This window comes from Eubalaena glacialis, chromosome 2 (assembly GCF_028564815.1).
Source record: "Eubalaena glacialis isolate mEubGla1 chromosome 2, mEubGla1.1.hap2.+ XY, whole genome shotgun sequence".
Taxonomy (NCBI): Eukaryota; Metazoa; Chordata; class Mammalia; order Artiodactyla; family Balaenidae; genus Eubalaena; species Eubalaena glacialis.
Genome location: NC_083717.1, coordinates 70,606,881 through 70,633,124, shown reverse-complemented (window position 1 = coordinate 70,633,124; position 26,244 = coordinate 70,606,881). Strand labels below are relative to the sequence as shown.

At 53.5% G+C, this 26,244-nt stretch overlaps 2 protein-coding genes across 3 annotated transcripts in view; both read right to left on the bottom strand.

The window, feature by feature from the left end:
• The window catches only part of IGDCC3 (immunoglobulin superfamily DCC subclass member 3), a 41,178-nt gene extending 25,403 nt beyond the window's left edge, over positions 1 to 15,775 (bottom strand). For both annotated transcript variants that reach the window (XM_061182014.1, XM_061182013.1), the window contains exons 1-2: positions 15,650 to 15,775; positions 13,083 to 13,388 (exon numbers count right to left, since the gene is read on the bottom strand). In XM_061182014.1, coding sequence (XP_061037997.1) covers positions 13,083 to 13,388; positions 15,650 to 15,740 — 397 coding nt within the window. In that variant the 5' untranslated portion in view covers positions 15,741 to 15,775. The remainder of the gene's footprint in view (positions 1 to 13,082; positions 13,389 to 15,649) is intronic.
• Positions 15,776 to 20,780: 5,005 nt separating this feature from the next.
• The window catches only part of IGDCC4 (immunoglobulin superfamily DCC subclass member 4), a 36,120-nt gene continuing 30,656 nt past the window's right edge, over positions 20,781 to 26,244 (bottom strand). The window contains exons 15-20 of the mRNA XM_061182012.1: positions 25,510 to 25,680; positions 25,119 to 25,256; positions 24,241 to 24,346; positions 23,523 to 23,751; positions 22,612 to 22,773; positions 20,781 to 22,065 (exon numbers count right to left, since the gene is read on the bottom strand). Of these exons, the coding sequence (XP_061037995.1) occupies positions 21,655 to 22,065; positions 22,612 to 22,773; positions 23,523 to 23,751; positions 24,241 to 24,346; positions 25,119 to 25,256; positions 25,510 to 25,680 (1,217 nt within the window). The 3' untranslated portion in view covers positions 20,781 to 21,654. The remainder of the gene's footprint in view (positions 22,066 to 22,611; positions 22,774 to 23,522; positions 23,752 to 24,240; positions 24,347 to 25,118; positions 25,257 to 25,509; positions 25,681 to 26,244) is intronic.

Genomic DNA, 26,244 nt, shown 5'->3' with positions numbered 1-26,244 from the left:
TCAAGATAACAGGAAGGTAGGCATGTATATGCAGGTATAGTCCTTCCAAAGAGGATGCACATGAAGCTCGAGGGAAGAGGGACACTTCCCAGTATGGAACTGGCCTGTTAGCTATTCCGGGGGTGAGGCCAATGGTCTGGCATCCTGGGACTTTCTATAGCGTGCCTGGAAGGGTGTTCCACCCTGAGGTGACTGAGTACCAGCAGCCACCTCTCCTGGGGTGGCAAACCGGGATCTGAACTCACCAGGCCAACCCCTTCCCACTCAGCACTCAGTCATGGCACCTGCAGCTCAGTCCAGTCCCAATCCTCCCCCAAGTGGTCGGCAGTGGGACCCTGGAAGGGAACAGAATAGGGAGATAGGGGTGCCTTTTAAGACTAGAAGAAGCTGGATTAGGAGACTCAGGATACAGTTAGATGCAGACATGGCTGCTCTCAGCTCCTGACAGTAGGGACTCGGAAGCCTTCGGAGACTGGCTTAGGTGAAACCACCCAGTAAGCCCTTGAGTAATATCTGACTCAGTTTTACCTGCCCTTCCCCAAGTCCAGGCTGTTGAGCTCCAGAGGGTGGGTGTTCCTACCCTCCTTTTCATATGCCCACAGCTCCCCATTCTCACCCTCCCCACCTTGGCACCAACTCCAGGCCAAGCCGTGTGTTTAGCGCTGAGGATGCACAGAGGAGCTAGCCCTTCCTGCCAAAGAATGTGCAAACCAGCGGGAGGAACAAGCTATATACTCACTGTCCCAGAACAGACCGGTGTCTTCTGGTTCTCCCCACCCCAAAAAAGCAAAGCTGGGCATACAGCTCAATGAATCCTTCTTGAATTGATGTAATAAAAGCTATATAGCTTTATTTCAGGAAAGCCTTGATCCCGTCAACCTTACACTTACCAGCCTTGCTTGTAATAATCTTGATTTTTGTCACAGTTAGATGGGAAAATGACTGATTTGAGAAGCAAAATCAGAAACGCAGGAGAGCAGGAATATCATTCCTGCTCATTCTATGTTAATATCATTACTGGTCTTCTGATATAGTGGAATCAAGAATATTCCAACCCAATCTTCAAGTGGGACTAATTTAGACAGGGTTTCTCTAAGGTACTAGAGGTCTGGAATACAATTTTAAGAGACCTCAAAACAATTAGGGTGAGGGGAATTACTGCAGAAAGAAGGTGACATTCCATATAAGCTGGGATATAAAAGGCTAAACAAAGATAACCCACGAGGGGGTGGGGGGCGAGGTGAGGAAAAAACAAGCCAGATGTGAAGATGGCAGAAAAAGATCCAAGAATTGTTTATCACAAGCCAAATACTGGGTTTCAGTTTTCTAAGATCCTGGCTCTGAAGTTAAAGCCCAAATCCCATTTGGCCAATCAGCACATTGGAAAGAGCATCTGACCGCTTTCAGTCCCAGTTCTGTACACCCAGGACTTGGGTCAAGGCCCTCTCTCTGGATCTCAGCTTCCACAGCAGTGATGTGAGAAACATGGGCAAGAGGCTGGGGGAGAGGGGGAGTAGGGTCAGGATGAATCAGCAAAACCTGGAAAGCTCCCCTCTCCCCATTCCTGCCTGCCCCTGGGTGAGTGCACTCCCAAGCACTGTCAGGGCGACAAGCACCCATCTCTGTTCAGTCCGCCATTCTATGAAGGCTCTGGGACCTGCTCTGCTTCCTTCCCCTAGTAGAGCTTGCCTGTTCAAAGGTTTGCCCACAAACTTTTGTCCAGCTCCCGCCCCATGTCAGAAATCCCTGGCCTACACCCCAAGCCAATTGGGAGGAAGGGGGCTGGGAAGCCGAGACCTCCACTCTCCGGTTCCATTTTGCTCCCCAAGACCAGCTGGAGGCCACCAGTTAGTGGGAGCCAGTTCCCGAGTTACCGGGTGAAGGCCAGGGAAATAGTGACCCCGAGGCACCATGCTGGAGCTCCAGCGAGGACACACACGCATTCGCAGACCACAGATACTCATACGCACTTGCACACGCATACACGTTCTCACACCCACAGACACACGGGGCTTGGTGACTTGACAGCTCAGAGACTGCGCAGCGCGGTAAGGTTAATTGAATGCGCATCGATTCTGCCGCGTGCTGGCCAGCCGAGCCAGCCGGGCCTCCTGGAGAAGCAGCCTCGCTTGGTGCTGGAGGTGGGGGGCATCCCTCTTCCCCGACGCAAGGGAGAAGGGTCGTTTTTCGGAGCGCGGTTACCCCCACGCCCCTCTCCCCCGCGTCCCCCGGTCCACTCTCTTCCCACCATGCTCGCCCCAGGGCGGAGAGGCAGTCCCCGCGCAGGATGGGCGAGCACGCCGCCACACCCCTCCTGGGCTGTGAGGACCCTGCCGGCCACTTCCGACACATGCGCTGCCGGGAGCCAGGCGGACGGCGACCGGGCTGGGGGAGCGACAGAGGGTGAGGATGACAAGAGAGCTTTGCTGCAGAACTCTGATCCCGATATTTCAAAAAGGAGGAGGCCAAGCCCAGCGCAGGAGAGAGAGGAGTGGGAGAGGGAGGTGGAGGAGAGAGCCAGAGCCAGCCTGGGGACAGGTAGAGAGGAGAGTCGGGGAGGAGGGAACTGTGTTCAAGACAAAACAACTCAGTGTCTCAGCATTTTAGACATGGGGAGGGACTTTAGGAACCTTGTAATCTGGTCCTCTCCACACTACCTTCCACCTATGGGGAAACTGAGGTCCAGGAAGGTGAACTTTGGATTTTGTGGGTCCCAAGTCACACAGGGATGAGTTGAATATTTACATATTAAAAGCAGCTTCTTGTTGAAGTGGGAGCCAAGGAGGGCACGGAAGTAATGATGATGTCCATGTCAAGTCCAGGCTCCTCCCATGACCCTCAGTCAATAATGGTGAGGCCAGAGGAGATGTCCCCTCCAAACCAGTCCAAGTCAGGAACCTCCCGTAAAGTCCGGTCTCCAAGACTCAGCCCTCCCCCTAGCTTCTCTGCCCTGCTGACACCAGTGCCCTCTGAAGCCTGAATAAAGGGTGCCTCCACTGGTGGATGGGGGGCATAACCCTACATTCTACAAATGCCTGGACCCTCCTCATCCTCTCCCCTTTGAAAGACGGGCAGGGCAGTGCTCCCTGCCATTTCCCACCAAGACAAACTGAGGCCTAACAGCTTTAAGGGAAGGGGGAAACTTGAACCCAGAGCCGGTCGTCAGTGCAAGTCTATCTGCATCTCACACTGGCTCCAGCTCCCTGAGGGTGTCTGTAGTCCCACCACAGTCCCACAGCAAGAGCAAGCGGGGTTTTATTACAGGCAGGGTTTGGGGATGAATTCTAGGTTGTCCTTGATTTCTCCCCACACAAGTACCGAATTTGCAGACACCATCCCAGGTGGGAAAGAGCTAGGTGGGGAGGATGACATGGAGGCAGGTCCATGGTAGGCAGGGCCACAGGCCAGAGCATATGCCCCATGGAATTGTCAGCCCCCAGACCAAGGGCCTTCAGGTAGGGATGGGGGCAGGAACCAGGACCTACCCCAGAAGTCAGGTTGCGGAGAGTGAGGGTGAAGAAACGCTGAGCACCCAGGGCTGCTGTTGGATCCCAAGAGGGTCTGGTCTGGTGCTCCGTCCCCCACCCCCATTCCTGGTTCTCACCCAGAGACCCAAAGTCTGCCCTGCTCTAGGGACCCCAGCCGCAACTGCCCATTCCCCTTGCCAGTAAGGCCCTGTGCCCTCCAGCAGGCACAGCCTGCCCTCCCCGCGGTGCTGCTGGGTTTACCATGAAGCCCGCCATCCAATACATTGTTCAGTGGGGCCAGGGGAGCAGGGGCCTCGCACAGACCCCTCACCCAGGTCGGGGTGGTGGCAGAATCTCCCAGCCACCACAGCAGGCAGGGACTGTGGTCGCGGTGGGGGCCACAGAACTCCACGAGGTCTTAGGCCAGCTTGCCCAGGCAAGGGGACAGCACAAGGACAATCAGCAGCCTGGCTCCTGCATCCTCCAGGCTGATTATGTCTCTTCCCTACTACCCGGCCCCCACCTCCAGAACCCCTGGGGAGAAGGATCCTTCCCCGAGCCACACCAGTTCCTCTCCTGTGATTTGTTCTGAATTTTCAAACAAAGAGTAATTATGACAGATGTGGAGCAATCAGCGTCATTATGTGGGAAACAAGAAAGGGAAAGGGAGCTGAGGGGGCCTCGGGGGGCGGGGAACGTGTCTTTCCTCCTGGAAAGATGTAACTCCCACCTCTATCTCAAGCTCCCCAGTACCCTCCCAGCTTCCTCTCCTGCTGGGAACCCGTACCCAGCCACTCTGCCCAGCCTCACAGGTAGGACAAGACGTCTCTCTGCAGAGCATCCCAGCCTAACTGCCCTCCAGACTCTCCGCAGGCCTCCAGCAGCAGCTGGGGCTGGGGGCATGTAGCCCCATCTGGCACACCCAGAAGTGGCTCCCACTTTGGCCAGGGTTCTAAGCTGTTCTCTGTTCCCAACGCTCCGGCACACCCACCCTGCATGTGCCCAGGTACCTGGCTCTATTTCTGAGGCAAATATACTGATTATGTTCTCAAGGGACTCGCCCCCACTAAGGACACTCAGGCCATTGAATTTGGGGTCAGGCAGACCGGGTTTCAATCGCAGCTTCTCTACTTACTGTGTACCCTTGGGCAAGTTAATTCACCATTCTGGGCTTCCGTTTACTCACCTGTAAAATGACTAGTAATAGGACTAGTAAAATAGGACTAGTAATACTACCAATGGAAATGCTGTGGGAATTAAGTAAATTAACACACAGAGGGCTTAGGACAGTGCAGCCGCATATAACTAGGACCACTCCCACTACTACTGGTTAGTTCATCACCAGCACCAGCACTTAGGTAGCCCTCAAACCACTCAGCTCAGCATATGGGGTGCTTTGGAAACTCAGAGGCTTTCTGAAATATGCCATGGATGTCAGAAGCCCATACCCGAGATCTGCTGGCTAACACATCCAGAACTACAACCACAGACAGAGCCTGGGGTAGGGCAGGACACACACAAAAAATGGAAATATATGTGCCAGTCTGCCCTGGAGGGGATATAAAAAGATCTCCCCCTTCCCCAACCAGAGAGCAGTGAGGCACTGGGCAAGGCAAGAGGCACAAGGGACTCTCTAACCTGCCCAGGCTGGAGGACCAATCACATCCTTGGGCAGGTTACCCCCTTGGGGCCTCAGTTTTCAAGTCTGTAAAATGAGAAGGTGGGACCAGCTGAGCTTCAAAGTGTCCCCTGTAGTCTGGATGCCTGTGATTCTACTTAGAGGCTGGGAAGACCTCCAAGGTCCTAGACGAACCAGGAATTTTAGGATTCTTTTGCTGTAGCCTGCAACTCAGTGAAAGGGCTAGAACTGGGTTCTCTCTCCTCCTCCTCTCCATTTAGGTGGTCTGGTCTCCATCTGCCCACCCCAAGTCCCTGGGGCCTCTTGCTAGTCCCCCCCTCACATTCCAATGGCCTTGGGGGCAGCAGCCAGACCAGAAAGTCCAGTTCCTGCCCATTATCACTGCTCGCATCTGCACTGCAACCCAACACCAGCATTCCAGAGAGCAGCCCGGGGGCTGCCCCCACCCACCCACTGTGGTCAGTGTCCGGGCTCAGAGACAGGCCCCCGAGCAGGGGCCAGTGTTCTCAGATTCCTCTCAGGGAAGGTGTGCCCCCAGGGAGACTCCGACTTGCTGGGGAGGCCCCAGACCCCTTCCTTCGGGGTCTTCTTCGAAGCTCACCTTCTCAGACTCTCCTCTTCCTATCTCTTTGCTCTATGCTGAAGCCTGAGCTCACCTACTTTTGCTCCTGAAACACAGGTATCTCCCTCCAAGCGCAGCAGAGGATGGTGGACACAGAAATTGGAATTGCTACAACTGGAGAAAGAGGCAGGAGGAAGGACAGAACAATAAAGAGAGCAGGAGAAAGGAAGATGGTAGGGCCGGAGAAACGAGGACTGAGGAGTGATAAAGACAGAGACCCTAAACATGGCCTCACAGGAAGGCAGAGGTGGGGCAGAGTGTGGGAGTGTTAAAGACTGAGGAGCCCCGAGACTAAGATCCAGAGAAGAGATGGAGAGCGTGGGCTGGAGCCCTCTGCCTGAATCAGGTGGCGCTGGCCTGGATTAAGCCCATACTCCCACCCCCTCCATCTCCCTGTGGTCTGGGGTCTGGCCTGAAGCTCCTCCTTGCTTGCCCCTCTTCAGGCCCTTGCTGGGCCCCTGCCTTTCCACTTTCCCTGGGTCACAATGTCATCTGTCCAGTCACCCCTCTTTAGGAAGCCCCCGGGACTGCTCCCATCCATAGAGGTCACTCTCTTTTCTGCTCCTCCCTTACATTTGAAGGCAGTCACAAAGGGTTAGCCTTTCTTGGAACAGGGTGAACAAAGTTGGGGGCAGGGGAAGCGAGCTCAGAAATCAAAGAACGGTCCTTTGGTGGGGAGGTGGGGGGTTTGGGGTGGGGGAGGGAGGATGGAGGATGGAGCAGCCCTGGCCAGCAGGCTCGGATTGCAGCCAGATTGCTGGCACTCGTCTAATGAGTAAGAAAACTATGGCCTAGACTCCCCAGAGGTACTATGGCCGGGCTGTCATGTAAGCCCCACCCTCCACCAGTGACCTAAGGCTTTTCCTCCCTCCTCCCTCACTTCAGCTGCAGGACCTAATAGAATTATCTACCACTCCCTCTTGCCCTGCACCAGTTCTGTCCACTCTAGATCTCTAGCCTGGTCACACTGCTCAAGGGAGGAGGGATTCCCACAGGAGACTCCTTTGAGGAGAGCTGGACCCCAATCGTAAGCCCCGTGCACCTCCTTCAGCACACACCTGTATGCTCAGGTGCCCTCAGGGGCCCACGTGGCAATATACACACGCACTACTGGTCTCTACATTTCTTGTTGCAACAAGGCTACGGGCAGAGATCTTAGGGAGGCATAGGTTAGTTACACAGGCAGACATTTTTGGAATCACTTGGTCCAATTTAAACAAAGACAGCAGTGAGCTGTTTGGTTTTCCATCCTGGGTGCCCTTCTGTTCCATTCTACTTTTATTGAAGGCTGTGTTGAACAACCTTCAAGCTGCTGTGAAAAGTGTCTCTTACACACACACACACACACACACACACACACACACACAAGGCTGCAGGGACTTTGGAGAGGAGAGGGAAAGGCAATACAAGAAGGCCAGAAGTGAAAAAGTCCTTTCTCCCTGGGGGTGGGGAGGGAATAGGGGGCTAAGGGGGGCTGGGGGCCTGTTTCATTTGCAGGCTGCAAATGCCTCTCCTATTCACCGGCCCACATTCCCAGCCAAGGCGCCCGGCCACGGACAATGCCGGAACAGGAACAGAGAAGATTTGCACATTGTGTTCAAGGGGCCAGCTGGCTGCCTGCGACAGTGGAGCCAAGGTGTGGGAACCAGAAGCTTTCGACTTCCACACTCAAGTCCTGCTGGTGGGGTGAGGGGCGGTCCTCCCCCCACAGTTGGGGCCAGTGGGCCTGGGGACACAGCCTTCATCCAGCCAGGGAATAAAGTCCAAGGCAGGAGATTCCAAGACCCAGGCATGAGGGCTACCAAGCAATTTGGTCTCTGATTCGCACCCCATCTGGTGAGGAAGAGAGAGTCTCAGCTCCTCTAGAGATAAACACACGGCAGCCGCCACCCCATAATTTTGCCCCGAGTGTGTTATATTCCCCTGCCGATCCTCCCCGTTCACAAGCTTCTATTCCTATGAGCTATGCTATCAATTACGAGGTAGGGAGAAACAGAGAGAAAGCAAAAGAGAAGCTGAGAGAGACAGAGCTTTGCACCCAGAAGGCCACATGTTCATTTAGTTTTTACCAAGCTCCACAGGCAGGGGATGTGAGAAATACAAAAGGAAGAGAAGCCCCTTAGGAGCTTAAAATCTAGTTGAGGAGACAGATGGACTATCCAGCCACAAAACAGTTACGTAACAATGCAAGCAGCCCTCACTGAGAGGAGGGCTGAGCCTGAATGCCGCAGACCACAAGTACTCCCCGCCTTAGGAGCGGGAAGAAGAAATTACTCTAAACTAAGTGGTCTTTGGGGAGCGATCGGGTAAGGGACAAGCAGAATAGACTGGGAAAAGGCTCAGGGAAGGCAGGCATGTCCCAAGGACTGACTGGATGGAAAGGAAGCCTTAATACGGTAGAGCAGAGATGAACCTCGGTCCAACTGCTCAATATTACGATGAGAAAAGCAAAGTCCAGAGAGGGTGAGTGACTTGCCCAGAGCCACAGAGGACTCTTTGCGTCCAGGCAAGGGCATTTCCATCACACCTCACAGCTTCTCAGCAACACCAAATGGGGCTGGTCTGTGGAGTACTGACTGGCAGGGAGAAGGCCCCGACCCTCACCCATTCGCACCTACCTCTGCGCCACGGCATGCTTACGGGTGGCCCGCCTGGCGTGAGAGTAGGCCTTGTCACGGCCACTCACTCATCACACCGGCAGCACCTCAGCTGCAGCGCCTGCTTCCTGCTCTAATGGGTAGGCAGACGCGTGCAAGGGGCAGAGGGGAAGACTTCCTCAGGGTTACTTTGGCTGAGCTGCCCCTCAAGGAGGAAAAAAAGCTTGGGTGACAAAGGCCTCCAGGTGACAAAGGCTTCCAGGGTTACCAGCCATTGCGCCAGGAACCGCTTCCCTGCACATCCCACTGTCTACACTGAGGCCCTCCGGGGTCCCCTCACACAAGCTGTACCACCCAGCAGCTCCAGCCCAAAGTTTTCCCACCCCCCCCCCCACCCAGACCTGGTTCCACAGACCTCTGCCCAGACCCTGCCCCCAGATCCACACAAGCATGGGTCTTGCTGCTGAAAGAGATTCCAGAGTAGCTAGTTAAACTGCCCTCCCTCAGACAGGCTGAGAATGATTCAGCCTTTAGGAGTGGGTGACTGAGGGCCTGAGACGTAGGTGACTTACTGGGGTGGAGACAGCAGGGGACTAGAATTGGACTTCCACTCCTCTCACCATACTCCGCTGCCTCTTTCTAGGAGTCTGGGCTCACCAGTGCCTTCCTGGAACCACCACATCTAAAGGAGCTTAGAACTTCACATTTCTCACCTCTGTTACCTCCCCAGAATAATGACAGTATCTAAGGAACACTTTCTACGTACCCTGCACTGTGCTAAGTTCTTTACGCGTATTCTCGTATGTAATCCTCATAGCATTCCTCCTTGGTAAGTATTATTTCCTCCAATTTAAAGATGAGGAAACAGACTCAGAGAGTCCAGTTACCCAAGTCCCTCCAGCCGGGGGTGTGTTTGCCTCCACAGCCCACCCTCATAACCATTGTTGGGTACCCCAGTCAGGATGGCCCCAGGCTGCGGGGGAGGCATTCCTGGCTCTTTGAGAGCCCTGCCTGCATTGGAACAGGCTGGTCCTCATCCTAAATTAGCGCTCAATACCTAGCACTAACAATAATACTTAATGAGCACTTCCTAGAGGCCAAGTCCTGTGCCAGGTGCTTTCCATCCATCACCTCATTTAATCCTCCAACAGCCCTGATAGGCTGATGGGATTATGCTCATTTTTTTCAGATGAGAGCACAAAGACTCAAGAGAGTTAAAAGTAACTCTTGCTAAGGACACATCATCAGTGAGTGGCAGAGCTGGGGTTCAGACCCACCCAGGTGTGGCCCTGAAGCCCATATTCTATGGACTTCACTGTGCTGCCCACAGACCACCCCCCACCAGTGATTCTGACGTGGGAGGGGGCTCTCCTCCGCACCTGTGGGCCAGCACCATTGGCATCACCTGGGATCTCGTTAGACCTGCAGAACCCCAGGCCTTGGCCTAGACCTACTGATTCACAATCTGAATTGTATCAAGATCCCCAGGTAACTCACAGGCATAGTAAAGTCTGAGAAGTCCTGATCTAGATCATCTAGCTCCAGTTTCCCAAGGGGCTTGAGACCAAGAACTGAGGCCAGGAAGTGAGAGGCAGCAAATGAGGGCATCTGCCTGAGGAGAGCTGGGGGTGGGTCTCCCTCCCAATCATCCCCCCTCCTTGTAGCTAGCCCATCCCTCTTTGGAGTCATCCAGGCACACAGACCTCAACAGGTGTGAGTCAATGCATGTTCCCACTGGATCGGGTGACCCACATGCCCTTCCTGGAGCCCCTCCAGAGGGATGGCAGAGGGTCTCACAGGCCAGCCAAGCTTCAGACGATGCTCAGAGGCTTGGGAGAATCCCCAGGCCCTCCCACGAAGGGGTTAAAACAGAACAGGTTGTACTCCGGCTCCAATAATTCTACTCCTTGAGAGATTTCCCTAGAGTACTCCCTAACTGAATCCCAGTGCGGGAGAAAGCTGGGGGGCTGGGAGCGGATTCAGGCAGTCTGCTATTGCTGGCAACATCAGTGGAATCACCTTTAAATGAAGAAAAAGGTATTGACTCCATTACCGAGCGCCTCCTCTGTGCCAGGCAAAGCATGGGGTGTGTTAGTCCCCACAACCATCCTAAAAAGTAGGATTATATGCATATTTCACATAATGGTGAGGAAACTGGGCCACGGAGAGATTAACTTGTCCAGGGTCTCATCCTTAACAAGTGTCTCAATTTTCAGCCCCCAAACTATAAACACATGGAACGGCAAGGCAGAGAAACCAGACGTGCTGGAAGCACGAGTGTTCCTAGGACCCTGAGCCGCTCTGTCCTAAAAAGGAGATACTTGCAACTAAAGCCCCCAAGGAATCAGCCTGTAGTCTAGCCCATCCTGGGCAGGCCATCTTTCAATGACAGCATCCAAGCCCACTGGGATGGGAGAGGGGGCACTCCCAGCCATCGGCCTCTGGCCCAGAGCTTGGATGCCCCAGCAGACCTGCCCACACTCACCTGGACCCCTAGCTGCCTCACTGGGTTAGTCCACTGGGTGGACTGTGTGTCTGTGAGGGGTGCTTAGCATACCCCCGCCCTATCAGCCCCTGTGGAGCGGGCAGGAGAATCAGGGGCTCTGGAGGGCACCTCACACCTTTTCAGAAGGCACCCTCCCACGTCACACAACATCTGCCCTGCCTGCGGGCATGCGGGCAGGGAGTTATTACCAAAGGAGAAAACCCAGGCAGCTAATCAGCTTTGGAGGTTCCTAGGGACATCAGCCTATGAAGTGAGAAAAGGGGATCCAGCCACCCGGTTGCTTGGTATCCAAGCATTCCCCATGGGGCCACGAGCCTTGTTGGGGAGAGAGGCTGCATCAGACTGCCAGTGTTTGGAGGCAAACCCCCAGCTGTCCCCAGGACCCCAAAGGATTAACCAAGCTGACCTCGCCCACTGGCCCTTCCCCCAGCCAGAGCCCACAGCTCACTTTTCTTATACTGTTAGGAGTTTAAGGAAGCCAAACATCTTGAAGGTATTACCATTTATAGAAAAGCACATTTACAATTAGCTATATATAAACACCTGGGGATTCATCTCCCAGAATTCTAGGCTGGTGATGCAGGGGCCATCTAACTTTCAGTGGTGACACAAGCCAGGGAGCAGCTCCCTGAGAAGTCTCTTTTTCCCCGCCCGAAAATCTTCCTCGGGTCCCTACACTCCATCCACGCTTCTCTTCCTCACACCCAGCCATCTGCTCAGAAGCTGCACCAGCCTTCCCCTACACCGCCAGGAGGAGCGGGGGATGAGGGGTCGCTGAGCCAGAAGTGATTCAGTCTCAAGGTCCAGGGCTGCCTCCCAGAGAGCTCCATATGGGGGCCTGGATGAGCCATCCTTAGAACAAAGGGGCATCTTAAACCCAACTAGAGGGCTCCTGCCTCAGAATGATTCATCACTCACCAGCCGTTCAGAGCAACTGTGCAAATGCCCTCAGAGCCAGGAAGAAACTTGTCAGCGATCAGATGGGGAAGAGGCAGCGTGCCACAGGAGTTAAGTGGGACTGTGCAGGGTTCAGAATACCTAGACTGCAGTCCTGGCTCCTCTGCTCACCAGAATGTCACAAATCCCCCTAAATCTCAGTTTTTTCATCTGTAAAAGAGGGATGATAACTGCCTATCTTCCAGTGTCATCACGATGACTAAAAGATAATTCATGTAAAGCACTTAGGCAGGGAGCCCAGTATGCAGCAATTGCTTTATAAGTATTAGCTAAAATGATTACCACCCAAAGTTAAAGCAACCCCTTTAAGGGACACCCCCCCACAGGAGCAGAGAGATATGGGATGGAGAACATTTTCCACTTGGCAAAACTTTTGCCCTTCCTCAAGAGCAGTGGTTCTCAACCATGACCTCCTACCCTACCTTCCCAAGATACATAAATAATTTTGGTTTATGTAAAAATTCATTGTTATGTAACAATGAGTGTATACAGATTAAACAAGAACAACAACAACAGACTTTTTGCAGGAAAGGGCAGTAAAGCACGGCCATCATTTCATCACAATTACTGGTGGTCCATCAGCACAAGCAAAGCACAAGTCTAGAGCTGAAACACCTCTTCTCTCCCAATCTAAAAAGCACACCAAATGTCAAGTCACCACAATGTACACTTTAAAAATCTTATAATTTTATTGTCAATTACACCTCAGTAAAGCTGAAATTTTTTAGAAAGTACACCAGCATGAAGGTGAGTGGGAGTAATGTCATCATTGTGTTAACACTGAAATTATTCTATCATATTTTTTGTAAAGCAAATTGTTGACAAGCTTCAGAATGTCATCCCTGGTACAGTGAGGTTTTATTCTACCCAAAAGGTTTGAAAGTCAGCACGTAATGAAAAATTGCACGTAACCAAAATTACCCTACAAAAATCTCTTAAATTACCCCTGAAGTATGACAATTGTTTATATTTAAACACAAAAATCATACTCAATAGACTGGGATGCTCACAGCATACAGGCATATGGAAACTAAGACACACTGATCTAAGAACTGGATAAAGCTTGCTGTCGCTCTCTCCCTCTTCCCACAACAGTGTTTGGCTACATTCTTGTCAAATTGCATTCCAATCAGTTAAATGAGTATATGATATAATTCCACCACCACAAATTACTGCTATGCCCCTCTCAACTGACCCATGCTGAGAAATTAGGGCTTCAGAAGCTGCATAAGATGGAACTGCTCCCTCTATCCCCCCATGGCCTGGAAAAAAAAAAGTAAGGGCACCCACTTACTTGCAGCCTGGATTCGAGCCTTCCGGCTGACCACCAGCCCAAAGCGGTTCTGAGCCACACACTCATAGTCCCCCTCGTCTGAAGGGCCGCCTCCTCCATCCGGCAGGAAGTGGCGGATCATCAAGGACCCATTGGCCAGCACGGTGGAGTGGGTACTCTCCGGCAGCTCCACCCCATTCTTCCTCCAGGTGATTCGCACTGGAGGGGTCCCCTCCACCTTGCAGCCCAGCACTACAGGCTGCCCAGGGACTGCAACATCATCGCTTGGCTCCACAGCAAATGCCAGTTCGGCAGAGTGGCCAAGACCTGCATCAGGCGGGGGAGATGAGAGGAAAAGGAGAGGTTATTGTGGAACGAGCAGACACAGGTGTTCCAAGTTCTCTGAATCTGTGTACCCCATCCCCATCATTCTGTGATGTTAATAGGAATCTCTATTAATATACAGACCTTTGTGCATCTCATGCAGTATAGTTACTTAATCAACAGACCATCTCAGAGAGATGGATATTGTCCCTACCATCTTTTTTTTTATTTGTATCTTTTACAGAAAAGGAAACTGAAGCCCAGAGATGTTAAGCAATTTGTCCGAGGCCTCAGAGTTAATAGCTGCAAATCTGGGATCTAAAAGCAACACTGATTCCAATACAGCCACTGCCACTTCTGTGGTCACCCTGGTTAAGCACTGAAGCCTCACAGACTTTCAGGGTGTGACCTCAGGTAAAGTATTCAACCTCTCCGGGCTTCTCGGTCCTCGTCTGTTTAAATCAGGAACAACAATATGGCTTGTGTCGTAGGGTTGTTAAATATGACTAACAGACTCAAAGGCACTGCACTATGAAAAGTTAAAAGTTCTAAACAAATATAAAGTGAGATAGTAATAAATCACTGCTTCATTTTGCTGGCAAAACCATCTGAGGCCTGGTCCGATGCCTGGCAGGGAGAAGGGTGTGTGGGCCCAGTACCGGGTACAGGCTAGGCGATGGTCCAGCTCCACTGCCCCACCCCTAGGATGCTCTGGGTTTTGGTTGCTTTGCTTGTGTTGCCTTTTTCATAAGGAGGATGAGGGATACCAAACATCTACTCAGATTTCCCAAAATTTAGAAAGAGGGAGGTTCCTAGAACCTTTACTCCCAGCAACCTCTTCACTCCTGCAGAAGAGGAAAGAACTGGAAGAGGAGGGGAAAGAAGAGAAGGGAGAAGAGGGTGATCAGGGAATCAGAAGAAGCCGGAGAGGAAGTACAAGAGCTCCAATCCCAGGCATGATGCCGAGTCTCCGACTTCTCAAGCGAGCAACTTACCAGACCAGTTACAACTTCACTCTAGGAGGAATGAACCCACCTGGGCTGAAAAGGCATCCACAGACCCCTCCTCACATTTCCAAGGAACTAGCGATCCGGGAGCTGGCCCCTCCCTAACAGACCAGCGCCCTCCCTGGTTGGGGGGAGATGGGGCGGCGGGTGGGGAGAAAGGAGGAGGAAGGCTGGGGTTAGGGGCGTCTCCCCCACCCTCAGGGATAGGTGATTCGTACTTTAAGACATTTGAGGGTCACGCCCCTTCAAATCCCTACCCATCCTTCCCAGGAACTGCGTTTCAGCAGCCTCAGCTCCCCACCCCAAGCCCAGTACAGCAACTGGGGTATAAAGTTTCTCCTAGAGGCGGCCGCGATATTCCGCTTCTCCCGAGCTAAGAGGGGAGAGAATACTGCCCAGAGGAGTGTCTGTTGACAACTTGGGGTGGGAGGGAAGGGACTAGATTTGCGCCCCTCTCCCGTGAGATGGGCCCGTTACAGCCACTGAGGTAACAGGATGGTGGTGACGGAGCTCCGGGCGGTAAAGCCGGCAAACCCCGAGCTCTGCGTGTGCACCCTCCGGGGCAGGGCGGGCACGTGAGCATCCCCGCCGCTCGCTAGCCCTCGGTCGGCTTCTCTCCCCCCTTCCTCAGCTCGCGGGGTGTCTCTCGGGTTTATCCCTCCCCACGCGCGGCCCGCCGGGAATCTTCCTCCTCCTCCTCATCCTCAGTCTCTCCCTCGCACTCCGTGTCCCAGTCCCGGCTCCAAATCCACGACGTGCTCTTTCCGCCCAGCGCAGCCCGCTCGGTCCCGGCCTCCGCCCCCGGGGTCTGCCGTCTCCTGCCTCGGCCGCCTCGGGCCACTCTGTGCCCACCCCTGGGCCCCAAGCACCCCAGCTCGCCCCCTCGGACGGGCCTCAGCCCTGCGGTCTCCTATGGCTCGTTTCCCCCTCTCCCCAACTCCAGCCTGCCCGCCGAGCTCCTGCTTTGCCGCGCTCCTTGCCCCTCGGTCCGGGCTCGGGTACTGCCCTGAGTCCTGGAGACGCAGCGGACGGAATGCCGGTCTCTCTTCGGGGGGCTCCATCCTCAGCATCCCCCTGCCGCCCCCGGCAACCCGGCCTCAGCGCCCCGTCCCGTTCGCCTCCCCTTCTCGGGCAAGTCCCTCCGACCCGCAGGTCCGCGCCGCTCTCCCCGGGTCCGCCCCTCGCGCCCGCTTACTCCCTTCTCGCCCTTCCCGGGGCTCGGTCCTCAGCCGCCGGCTCGCGGGCGCCCTAGCTCACCGTCGCTCGGCGCGGGCAACAGCAGCAACAGCAGCAGAGGCAGCAGGAGCCGGGGCCGGCAGCGCGGGGGCGCGGCGCGCGGAGCAGCCATGGGGCTCGCGGTCCGCTCGGCTCGGCGACGCGCGGCTCTGGGGCCTCTCGCGGCTCACAGCGTCCCGCGGGGCCGGCGCCGGGGCCGGGGCCGGGGCTCCGGCCGGGGCCGAGCCCGGGCGGCTGAGGGCTGGGGCCACATGCCTGCCTAGGAGCGCCGGCGGCGCAGGGGGAGCGCGGCCGCTTGCGCCATCTTGCACCCACCCCGGCGATCTGTCAGCCTCGCCCGGGGTGCGCGCTCCGCACTCGCACCGCCCGCGCCCGCCCCTCCCTCTTCCCGCCGCCCGCCGCCCCCCTTCCCTCCCGGTCCCCTCCCCCAGCCCCCTCTCCCCGGAGGCCCGGTCTGGGGAACAAAAGAGCCGGCGAGCGCTTTAAGCGGCCGGACATTCCCGGCTGCGCGGCGGACGCGCCCCCTGCGCTTTGAACTGGGGCCGGAGCGGCGGGCGCCGTCCCGAGCTGCAGCCCCGTACCCCTCCCCCGCGGGCCAGCCCCGGACTTGGGGGCGACTGGGGAAGTGGAGACCCAGCGGACCGCCGAATGGGTCTGGGCTGCGGAGAAACCCGCAAAGCTGCGGGATTCCCTCTGACCCACTCTGCCTGCTGCGCCCTCCTGCACCGTGTCCAAGTCTATATTGTCGAGATAATTCCCTAAAAGCTGCACAAAGTTGTCAAAGATTCGGTTTTCCTTTGGTTTCCGGTCCTTCCAGCCAAAGGCTAGGACGTTTAGCTGCAAGACTGGCCTCTTCAGACTGAAGAGTTCTGGCGCTTGGGTGGACAGAGGTAGGAGAAGTGGGAAGGCAGCTTCATCCCGGGCCCTGGGAGAGCGGAACCAACAGGACAATGAGAACACTAAAGTGACCCGGTTCCGATGTTCTGCCCGCTGTTTAGCCCCGCAAACCCAGGCAGTCACTCTTGGAACTCATCTGAAAGATAATCATATCTCCCCTGCTCACTCATAGGGAAATTTAAAGGACACAGGTCATGACAAATAGCCTGGTAACTGGGAAAGCATATTGAAAGTTAAAATTTCCAGTTACATTTCTATGCCACAAAGAAGACTCAAGGTTTCATGTCAGAGAACATAAAAGGAGACAGCATCAGCCTCGGGTAAGAAGTGTTATGGAAGATAGGCATGCCTCTTAGGAGATACATCCCCATGCTCGCCCTCAGAGATCTTCAGTCTTGGCCACTCACTATTAAATGATCTTCTGTTGAGTCCAGCATGATGTGCTAGTCCATCAAAATTACTGAGCATCTACTAAGTTCAAGGAGCAGGAGGCTTAAAGAGAGTAGTCTCTGCCTCACTCAGCTATTGGCATTGGACTGGTCTGGCAGAGGAGTAATTACATCTCTCTTTCCATACCAACACCGGAATCTTGGAGCAGGAATGTTAACCATATATAAAACTAACTTTGGTGCAGATGAGTAAAGAAAAGGCCTCCAGAAATCAGATAAGTTTACTAGTGATGGGGTTTGTGCAGCCCAGGGACTCCTTACTCTGTAGTAGCAACTGGAAGGTGAGCTTGAGAGGCAGGACTTGAGACACACGAGAGACCAGTAGGAGGCAATGGAGAAATTCAGGGTCGGGCACACACCGAAGCTCCAAACCAATCTCATTATGAGGAAGGGCAGGAATGATGAGCTTCTATTGGCCATAGGAAAGGGAGGGGAGGGGGGGGCCCTCCCGTGGGCCCAAAGTCCTGGAACTCCCTCCTGCAGGGCTTGAATTCTCAACAACCCCTTCTTGGCTTGTCCTAGACTCAGGAGAGGTCAAATTGGTGTCCTGGGATGCTGTCATTTTAAATTCATTTTGACAAGTGTTTAATTCTTCTTTATCACAACGCTTGCTCTGAGAGTGATATGCAAATAATGGCTATTCTCCTGCATGCAAAATGTGCAGTATCTCTCCCTATGATCTGTCAATTAACTTGGGGCTGGCTCACTAGCCACTTTGGGGGTGGTCCTGGGCAGGGCAGCCTCTGGCTCTTGGTTCCCTGCAGTAGAAAAGCAACCACACTCCAGGCACTGTAAAGATCTTAACAGAGTAGCTGCCAACTGTGATCCTGAGATGTGTCTGGGGTGTAAGTGTGGAGTTTGCTGTGTGACTCTTGTGCTTAGGTTTGAGTTAATGGACACAAGGGTGTTCGTGAAGGTGAGAGTGCATGTATGGGTCTCTGAGCTTGTAGGCACAGTGCCCACATGTGTGAACATGCAGGCATGGGCAATTTTGGAGACCAGAGTTAACAAAGAAGAGTTGTTGAGCCCAAATCTCCGGAGTTGGTGGTTCACTCCTCCCTTGCACCCAAGAAAGTTAAAAAATGTGTGTCCAGATGGAAAGAGGTCCCCGAAGAGCCTAAAAGAGTGTCATCAAAGAAAGCATCTTTCCTAAGTTTAGGTGCTTTTCTGAAGTGCCTGTTGAGGGAGGGAGATGGTTCAGTTCGTTTTTGTTTTTGTTTTTGATTTTTTGGTGGGGAGGGTTCCTATCCTAGGATTCTGAGTAACCTGTTGTCTTTTAAAATTTTATTTTACTGAAGTATACTTGATGTACAATATTATATGTTACAGGTGTACAATACAGTGATTCATAATTTTTAAAGGTTATACTCCATTTATAGTTATAAAATAACTGTATTCCCTGTGTTGCACAATATATCCTTGTAGCTTATTTATTTTATACCTAGCAGTTAGTACCTGTTAACCTCCTACCCCTATCTTGCCCCTTCCGCTTCCTCTCCCCACTGGTAACCTCTAGTTTACTCTCTATGTCTAATGGGTCTGTTTCTGTTTTGTTATATTCGTTTATTTTTTAGATTCCACATATAAGTGATATCATACAGTATTTGTCTTTCCCTGACTTATTTCACTTAGCATGATACCCTCCAAGTCCATCCATGTTGCTGCAAATGGCAGAATTTCATTCTCTTTTATGGCTGAGTAGTATTCCATTGTATATATTTACCGCATCTTCTTTACCCATTCTTCTGTTGATGAAACACTTAGGTTGCTTCCGTATCTTGGCAATTGTAAATAATGCTGCTATGAACACTAGGGTGCATGCATCTTTTCAAATTAGCGTTTTTGTTTTTGTTTTGATATATACCCAGGAGTGGGATTGCTGGGTCATACGGTAGTTCTATTTTTAGTTTTGTGAGAAGCCTCCATACTGATTTCCACAGTGGCTGTACCAATTTACATTCCCATCAGCAATGTACAAGGGTTACCTTTTTTTCACATATAGATCAGTTCTTTCTTATAACCACCTGCTCTTTCCCTCAAAAACCAACATTTCCCATCCTGGTAGGAAATACATTCTCTCGTGCAGAAAGGCTGAGGAAATTCTAGTCATTTGGTTCCAAAAGAGAACATTTTTGGAAAATAGTTTATTAACTCATTATAGGGACAGATACATGATCAATGCCTTGGCTTAACACTAAAGAATATCATACTTGTAAGGAGAAAAAAACGCTGGAAAAATAATTAAATAATACAGCAAAACTACAGACAAATAAATGAGCAGGTACCGATTACACTTGTCATGCATCAAGAAAAGATTTTTAAATGAGACTCAAAAACCGTAAGGCATCGATGGTAGATGACAAAGGGATTAATACCCTGTAAAAGGCCAATGGACTCTTTTCTAATAAAAATACTGTTGCAAAGACACAAACCTAACACTTCCAAATTACCCAGAGCCCAAATCATATATAATGCTAGTGAGTAATGGCCACTTTCTTATCAACTGTGAGTTATAGGCAGATACCAGATTTATTACTTATTTGCTTTTGAGAAACAATTTTCCACCCAACCTAATGGGTTATAAATTGTCTCATTTGCAGCTATTTAATTTAAACCAGAACCTCACTGCCTGTTAAACAAGAACATGAAAAATGACTATGTGGTGTAATGCTAAGAGCCTACTGTTAAAACAGCCATTTAATTCAGGGCAGTTTTTGTTTTTTTTTCCTTTAGAAAATAAAAAAATCAAACCAGCAAAATAAAATGAGGCTTTTGACCTTCAGAGCAGTGATGAAACATATACAGTAGTGTTAGCCACAGCAACGCTGAATGCTACGGAAATAGTACAAGTGACAATTCTGTCCTAACGAGATACAAAACCAACATTAATAATCTTTAGTGTTATCATAGGCTGCCTGAAGGAGGGGGAGGAGGAGGAAATGTAGATGCGGATGTCAAACGTGAGTGACACCCGAGTGTAATAAACACAGATGCTGAAAGGGTCTGAGAAAGCTGCAACTCCGCTGAGAGACATTTCACCATTTAAAAAAAAAGGAAAGATAGACTGGTTATTTCTAATTTGGCCCAGAAGCCAGAGTTAACCCTTGATGTGCTGCTCAGTTAGAAAAGATGAATGCAGGGAGAAAAGACCGCATACTCGATGCTCCTATGAGAGGCTGAGGTGCAAAATCAAATAAATGACCTTGTTTTCTCTCCACAGGAAACAGAAGTCAAGCTTGTCCCTGTGTGGTGGGTCAACAGAAAATGACTTCAGGATTGAATTTAAAGAAAAGACAAAATGAAATGAGCCCATCACCCTTGTCCTGTGTGAAGCCCTCCCTTCCAGCACCGCAAGAGGATGAGATTCCTCCCACCTCCATGCCGTCAGCTTATGTTCAAGGTGCACAGAGTGGGAAGCGGTGGGGCCATGGAGCCCCTAATTTCCATTCCCTTCTACCCTTCTAGCTTCAACTGGGAAGGAAGGTCCCCAAACCCCTCCATCAAGCAAATCTGCCTGCCTGCCTAGAAGGGAGGGAGTAATTTTACCCCAAGCTTCTGGGTCGTGTTCCCCTTTCCTTGTCTCAAAAACTCCCTTGTATGACTTGCATTATCCCCTCCAAGGAGAACCCTCCGATCTCAATCACAGGCAGAAAGATGCAAGGGAAGCTGAAAGGTCTTTTCCAAACCTGCACTGGGGGTAGGCAGTTTGCCTGGGGAGGGGGCCTATGGAGGCACAGACGGGAAAGGGGTGGGAGGATGACGGCTGAAGTGGATGGCAGACACAGGAGTCACGCTCTGGCCTTGAACAGACATGAGGTAGTCATGTTGTTAGGGAAGGATGCAGAGATTGAACCCAGGCAGGAGAACCACATGACACAGTGTGGGAGAGGTGGGAGAGACAGCAGAGACAGACGGAAAGAGGAGACAGAGAAAGCGCAGAGAGGAAAGGAAAGGGTGTCAGGGAGGAAGAGAAGGCCACTAGGATTGGGAGAGCAGGGGGACTGGGAGACAGACACTAGAGGAGTGAGCGGGGAGGAAGGAGGGGAGAGCAAGAGAAAGCAGATTTTCAGAACCAGGCACTTCCCCAATTACAACACTAGATGCAGAGTCGCTCTGAGGGGAGCCAGAGTCACCCTCTCAATTTGGGCACCGGGGACATGGCAGAGGTGATGCAGCTAAAGCATTAGGCATTCAGAGCCTGCTTGCACTCAGCCCAGCCAGACAGGAAGTGGGCTGGGGCTGCCTCTCTCAGACAGGACATTGGAGACACTCTCAGAGTGTGTAATAAAAGGCTGGGTGACGGAGGTGGGGGCCCACAGGGCTGGGGACGGACCACGCTGGGGCACTGTCCTGACCTGGAGGACAGAGTAGGCCGTAGTGACCACTGCCCGGGCCAAGGTTTCCCAGCTCACCAACCAGCACACGCACATGCGCTTCACACGTGTACAGCGCGTATAGCTGTGCTTCACGTGTCTCTCGCCTACCACACGTGTCACAGAGCATGGGTGGGGAAGAGCGAATAATCCACTTCTTCCTCTCCCCTGAGCCAAAGCACCGTAGGAGGCTCCAAATGGCTTGATGACGGTCAGTACCTGCAGGCAGACACGTGTACATGTGTGGCCACACGTGTCATGTCCCATGATCCATACCAGCCTGCCCCAAACTGTGCCCTCGAGGGAGCTAAGCAGAGGAGGAGACTGGGGCTCTGGGCAGGCCTGGGCTGGCTGCTGGAGGGCAGGGGGCCTTTGGCTGGCAGCTGTTCCCTGGGGCCTCCTCCAGAGCCTCACTGGGCTGGAGGTCCGGGTAGGGGCAAGAGGCACTGGCTGCCTCTGGCAGGCAGGTAAGTCTGTCTGGCCCGGGGCTTGCCTGCTCACACCCTCCCAGCTCCCTGTCCAGCCAGTCTGCCCCTTGCCTGAGATCCATAACACCCAGAGTGAGGTCAGCAGCCTCTGAAGGCAGCGGATCCTCAGGTTCCAGGTCTTGGAGGTGGAGGTCAGGGTTCCCTTTGGATGCACTGAAGTCAGAGTGGACAATGACTTCGGCCTCCACCTGGTTCCTGCAGGCTGGGGGCGGCTTCTTCCTCCCATTGCCCTGGTCAGAGAGGAGAACACAAAACCATCGCTGAGAGTGACCATCAGAAGAATGACCATCATTCTTGGGATGGAGAGAGACTGACCCCCAGCCCAGAGCCCGTTATATATCACATGGGAGTTGGTGAAGGAAGAACAGTGACTGTCCTAAAAGAGATAATGATCAGATCCACGGGAAGGCAGGGAAATACTACGCATTTGCCCTTGCTGAGGAGTTCCAGAAGTACCAGATTCAGTCAGGGCCTCAGTGAATAGGAGGAAGGGCTGAGTACACTCAGGCCGGGTGCACCGTCAGATCCATGTAATTCTGCTGTGGCCCACTTACGTCTAGGTAGAGGAGGGATTGTCCCCAACCCAGAGAAATACAGGTTCTCCCAAACTGGCCTGCCCTCCATCCACTCACCTTTAGAGGCTCCACGGATCTGCTGGCTAGACTTTTAGCCCCAGGGAAGTTACCACCAGGGCTCTCCAGAGGATTCACTACTTGCTCTGCACAAACGCGGGGACCCTCCTCTCCTTCCCTCCCCGCTCCTCCCAGGACACTGACCTTTATGGCGTCATACACCAGAGCCTGCAGCAACAGCGTCTGCCCGGTTCCAGCAGGGGGCAGCAGGGCCCGGGTCAGAGAGGGCATGGGGCCTGCCTGGGGCAGCTCACAGCCTGCCCAAGAACCTGCCCAGCTCAGCCCACCGTGCTGAGCCCAGGAGATCTGCACAGGAAGAGAAGTGGGAGCATTGAGAGCTTGACTGTGAAGTATGAGAAGGAAGTGGATGGAGCTCCCTCCATGGACTCTCTTGGCCCCCTTGCTACCTCCCTCCCCAAGGCTGTAGGGAGGAGCACAGAATGGGCTGAGAGTCTGGGGGTGAATTTGAGGATAGAAAGATCCTCCTGCAGAAAAGCCCAGAGGTTTCTGAGCCAGGCAGGGTCTCCTTCACCACAGAGGCAGGGAAAGGATGAGGAAAGACTCAGGGGTTTGAGCTGGCTGGTCAGAGAATGCAGGATGAGCCACCACGGCTAGGATGGAGGGGATCTGCCCTGTGTGGGCCCACCTTATCCGGATCCCGGTCCCACTTGACCACCTCCAAACTGACCAGCCTCTTTCCCCCATACTGGGGAGAGCCGGGTCTTAGAGGTCTCCCCAGATCCCAGGATGAGGAGGGATCTGGGTGTTCTGGCCACCCCGAGTCAACTGCAAACAGCCCATCGGGGGCCCTCCCCTCCTTCCTGAGAACCAGGCTGACCTATTCTGCCAGGGATGGAGGCCCATCTGCTTCCCTGCCCTCCCAACCCTTTCAAGGAGGAGGGAGAGTGTGCCTTTTCTTCTGCAGCTGGCCCAGGAAGGGGAGGGGGGAGGAGGGAAGGGGCTCTCTCACGGGGTCACACATTGCGCTCTCGTGCCCCCTGGTGTCCTATTTGGGCATGAGCCACAGTGTGGGGCTTGGACCTACCCAGGCTCACCTTTCTCTTGGAGTGACCCCGGCAGTCAGGACCGGCACCACCCATAAGGCTGTGCACTTCAGCCCTGTCCTCGATGTCTGAGGGTGGTGGGGACCAATCCTGGGGACGGGGGTGCACAAGGGACTCCAGTTCATGGGCAGCCGGGGGGCTGGGGGGGGCAAGGCGGGCTCGGGAGTACAGCGTGGGGTTCCCAGCAGTGGCCGTGGAGGACAGGCCCGGGAGGGCTTCCCTGGAAGGGAAGATGGGGGACAGCACAGTGGTCAAAGAGAGGGGTGGGCGTGGGACTGGTATCTAGTCCAGCCTGTACCCCTGGGCAGGTTCCTACACATCTCTGAGACTTAATTTCCCGGTCTGTGCAATGAATAAGAAATTCTGTGATTGTTCAAAACAGCTGTGACACTACACTGGGGTCCTTCCTCCCTTGGCTCCAGGCATCTGGAGATTTGGGGTCCCTCTTTGCTCTCAGCTACCAAGGAAGCGGCAGAGAGGCAGCTCTACCTACGCCTGCCCTTGCTGAGGGGATATGCTGGGGGGCTTCCCTAAACCCACCCCCTACTCTCATGAGGTCATCACTCCCAACCCCTTCATCCCAGAGTCAACTTTAATGGGGCTCCTGGGAGTGCCCAGAGCAAGTCATGGCCACTTTCCCTGCTCCCTCATCTCTGCAGCCCTTCTGGAAACCTCTCCTCTTTGCGGTCAGACTGGTTCCTTCACCCACCGGTGGGGGCCACGGCGCAGGCCAGCGCACATGCAGGCCAGGAGGCAGAGGAGGCCCAGGCAGACGCCCACGATGATGCCCGTGACAGAGTGCACATCCAAAGAGTCTGGCAAGGGAGAGGGAGGGAACACAACAGGTGGAGGACAGGAGAGAACCCAGGGTTCATAGACCAGGACTTGCGGCTTCCTCCAGAGACCCCTGGCCTGAGTCTCACCCTTTGGACACGTGAAATCTTCTCATGCAAGGACAGGAGGGCCCCATGGACTCACAGAGACCACCACTACCTCTCTCTCACTGGGCATCCGGAAGTTGTGGTTCCTCCCCATCAGCCTGGCCTTTCAGTGAAACACACCTCTTGCCTGCCTAACAGGGCTGGTTTTGCAGGTGTGCAACACCTGCAGGGGCACGTGGCCCATGCTTAGAAGGGCTCTGGCCTTGGTTTAATGCTCTGCTGTCACCATCTGGAAATTCTTCCCCCTTTTTAAATAAGGGACCCCACATTTTCCTTTCACACCGGGCCCTGCAGATTACATAGCCAGTCCCATTGCCCAAGACCTCCACCCCATAAATCTCGTCACCTTTCCAAGCCAGTCCTCCAATCAAAGCAATCTCCCAAAGAAACCAAGCCAGTCTCCCGCAAATCTAACCTCTCAAATGAATCACCACCGAACCACACCCATCTTCCCTTCAAATTTGTCCTCTCCACACCAGATGAAGAGGGCACTTGTCCAAAACAATGAAAGCGTAGTCATGCCCAGAGGCAGGACCTTGGAAGAGATGGCTTGAGGGTTAGAAGTCAACTGGGTGGGGGGGGGGCTCTGGAGAGCTTGGGCTGCCCCAGGATGGACCCCACCCCTTCCTGCCTTCCTGCCTCTTACCTGAGAGCTTTTCCTGGAGAGTAATCACATCCTGCAGGCCAGAGAAGGGCCCAGGCCCCACCTCCGTGCGCGCCCCCATCTTGAAGAAGTACCTAGTGTCGCTCTCGAGGCCGTGGACCTCAGCACTGAAGATGTTTCCTGGGGTGGGGGGGGGGCGTGGGGAAGGCAGGGAGAGCAGGGTTGGTGAACTGGGTCGGGGTGGGCTGCAGGGATGGGCTGGGAAGTGGCCCTGAGAGAATCTGCTTCTCCCACTCAGGCGGTCGCTTCTACCTGCTCCTCCTAGAACAAACCTCAGCGGCGAGCTCACTACTAACCAGCCACTGGGGAGGCTGGAAAGTGGGGAGGGGGTGGGGAAACTCTTGCTCAGATGGCCTGGGGCGCGAGCCCTCACCCTCGGTGGTGAGCAGGGTCCACTGGTGCTCAGGCTGGGTGCGGTTGTCGCTGTAGAGAATCAGATACTCCACAATCTCGCCGTTGGGCTCCGAGGGGGGGCACCAGTGCAGCCGAACGGTGGATGGCGTCAGGGGCCTCAGGCGCAGGTCGGATGGGGGCGTGGAGGGCCCTGGGGGTCAGGAGGGGAGACGGGGAGAGGCAGGGTCACTGAGAGCCCCAGCTCTGGGGGCAGCTGGGAGCCAGGGCATGAGGACATAGCCTCCCTGCTTCCTCCTTCACTGGAACAAACCACAAAGCAGAATGAGGTCTGGTCTCTCACTGGGGAATTTCTGGAATACAGTTGAGGAAGGGGCTTCACCACCATTCGTCCCCTCTCAGAAACTCTTTTCCACTCCTTGGAGCAGAGCTCCTCAAACTTCCACACCCAAATACTTCCAAGGGTTGAAGACACTGTCTGGTATTCTAGGGACCTAGGGGCAGAGCTCAGAAGTTTTCGGAAGGCTTACCTTTTCTTTTAAATTCATCTATTCCGTGGTAACATTTAATATAAAAAGAGTGTTTGAAATATTTTATCATTTAAAGTTCCTAACTCCCCTTGCCACCTGAAATCTTCAAGTAAAGTTGGTTGATGCCCTGTGTAGCCTCTGTCTACGCCTGCCCCTGGCACAAGTCCTCAGGGTCAGGGGAACCGCAGTGGGAGAAGCAACACCTTGGAAGGCTTTGTGTTTTTTTT